This window comes from Elephantulus edwardii, unplaced genomic scaffold (assembly GCF_000299155.1).
Source record: "Elephantulus edwardii isolate Elephantulus edwardi_28Jun2011 unplaced genomic scaffold, EleEdw1.0 scaffold00048, whole genome shotgun sequence".
NCBI classification, from domain to species: Eukaryota; Metazoa; Chordata; class Mammalia; order Macroscelidea; family Macroscelididae; genus Elephantulus; species Elephantulus edwardii.
In genome coordinates, this window is record NW_006399798.1 from 5,825,560 (window position 1) to 5,827,739 (window position 2,180).

The following is a 2,180-nucleotide window of genomic DNA, read 5'->3' on the forward strand; positions in this document are numbered from 1 at the left end:
GGGTGCAGCAGGGGTGCCGGAGCCCAGCTGCCCAGAGTTGGGGGGCATGAACAAGGTGCATGCTGGGCCGGGTGCAGCAGGGGTGCCGGAGCCCAACAGCCCTTCTGATCCCCAGTCTTCATGCAGGTGGCCTCAGAGAAGTATGAGGCCGGGGAGCGAGCGCTCCGTGAGGCCCGCCAGGTGCAGTCGGAGCACCAGGTGCGGCTCCAGCAGGTCCAGCAGCAGCAGGAGCGGCTACGGCAGCAGGAGCAGCACGTGCATCAGGCAAGGCGCTGCCTCACTCTACGCCCACCACCCAGGCCCCTTCCCCGGCCTCCTGGCCTCGCTCACCACTGCCCTTCCCGCTCTGGCCCTGGGGACAGGAACATCTGAGCCTGGCCCAGCAGAGGCTGCAGCTGGACCGCGTCCGGCAGGACCTGCCTTCTGGTATCACAGGGCTGCTCCCCAGGCTGCAGGATCTGGCGGCCCCGAGCCTGATCGGTGAGTGAAGTGTGTGGGCCCAGCAGCAGCAGAACCTGCCCTCGTCCGGCTGCAGAGTGGTAGCCTGCTGGGCTCCAGGCCTCAGCTCGTTGGCGCCTCTCAGCAATACATGTTAGAGAAAAGTGTCCGGAATATACCACGCTCCGCCCAACCCCGGAGAACACACGTGGTGTGGAAGGCTGCAGCTTTCTGCGTGTGTGTGGGTTGTTTCTTGTATGTGTGAGTGGTTTTAAAAACAAAAATGGGATCATACAATGTTTGGTAAGTGGGGATTTTTCATTCAGTGATATACATACAGAGTCCTTGGCTGGTGCACGTCGTTAACGTGCTTGGTTAGTAAGGGAAAGTTGGAAGTTCAAGTCTACCCAGAGCTACCTCTGAAGAGAGGCCCAGCAGTCTACTTGCTAAAAGCCATCGAGCCGGAGCCCCATGGAGCGCGCTTCTACTCTGACACCTGGGCTTGTGCCGGGTGGAGTCAGCTCGACAGGAACAGGGTTTAATGGGAGCCCAGCACTTCGTCGTCGCTCTGATTGACCTGATTTTCCATCACGGTGCCCTTCCGGTGGCCTGAGCTAAGCAGCCCCTCAGGAGAACGTCTGTATTTCATCTTGACCAGAATAGATCCTGGGAGCCGGCTGTGGAAGCATGTGAGCCCTTTCAGAGTTGTGCCCTCTGGTAGGGAGAAGTCTGACCCGCATTTTCTTCCACTTCCTTCAGCCCCTCCAGCCACTGGGACCCCTGCTACCACCAACCTTGACTGTAGCCGTCCGGCGGCCAGCCTGGGCCCTGCGCACCTCTACGCCAAGCTGGTGCTGCTGAAACACACGGCCGAGCAGGTGAGCTTCTGGAAGCAGAGAGTCCAGCCCAGTCCTCCTGCTGGACAGGAAGTCCTGTGCTCACTCTGATGACAGACATTAAAGCCGGGGGCACACCTGGCTCCAGGGCAGGCTGCCACCACCTCCTGGAGGAGAAGGTGGATGCACATTGCTTGGTGACCGTCTGCTGAGACCTGTCCATCCCCTTGGCCAGGTTCTGGAGCAAGCAATTGTCACTTAACCCTGTAATGTGAGCCTGGCAGTCACCTCTTCCTGACCATTCCCGGGCCCCAGACCCTATATGTAGGCAAAGCTGTCATCTCCACCTTCCAGATTGGGAAGTTGAGGCTTAGAGAGGTGACATCATCTGCTAAGAACACAACTCAGAAGAGGCCTCCTCAGGACCAAGAGTCCCTTGCTCCCATGAGCCAGGCAGCATCAGGGAGGGCTGCCCAGCGAGCACCCCGTGGTACCCCTTCTCACTCAGGCCCCAAAGCCAGCTCATACACACACACCTGGGGCAGCAGAGACGGTTCATGGCCTCTGTCTTTCAGGACCGAGACTTCTTGGAGAATGAGCAGTTTTTCCTGGAGACCTTGAAGAAAGCGCCCTACAACGTGACGTCCCACTCAGCCTGAGGTGCAGGCCTGGCACGCTGCTCCCACTGCTGACCAGCTCCACACAGAGGACACTACCTGCCACCTGGTGCCAGGGAAGGTTCCAGATGCCCAGGACTCAAGTACAGCTCTTCCTGTGACGGAGTGCGGGCACTTTCTTTTGAAGCATCTCAGTCAGGAACAGGGAGCCCCTGGGCTCCAGGACCCGCTAATGCAGAGGCCTTAGGGTCAGCGTGGTGGTGAGGGTGTGCCAGGCGCCTTCAGCAAC

The 2,180-nt window shown here is 59.5% G+C and overlaps 1 protein-coding gene across 1 annotated transcript in view; it reads left to right on the forward strand.

The window, feature by feature from the left end:
- Window positions 1-1,933, forward strand: part of FBF1 (Fas (TNFRSF6) binding factor 1) — a 19,758-nt gene extending 17,825 nt beyond the window's left edge. The window contains exons 24-27 of the mRNA XM_006886366.1: window positions 127-264; window positions 363-480; window positions 1,207-1,316; window positions 1,850-1,933. Coding sequence (XP_006886428.1) covers window positions 127-264; window positions 363-480; window positions 1,207-1,316; window positions 1,850-1,933 — 450 coding nt within the window. The remainder of the gene's footprint in view (window positions 1-126; window positions 265-362; window positions 481-1,206; window positions 1,317-1,849) is intronic.
- The last annotated feature ends 247 nt before the right edge of the window (window positions 1,934-2,180 follow it).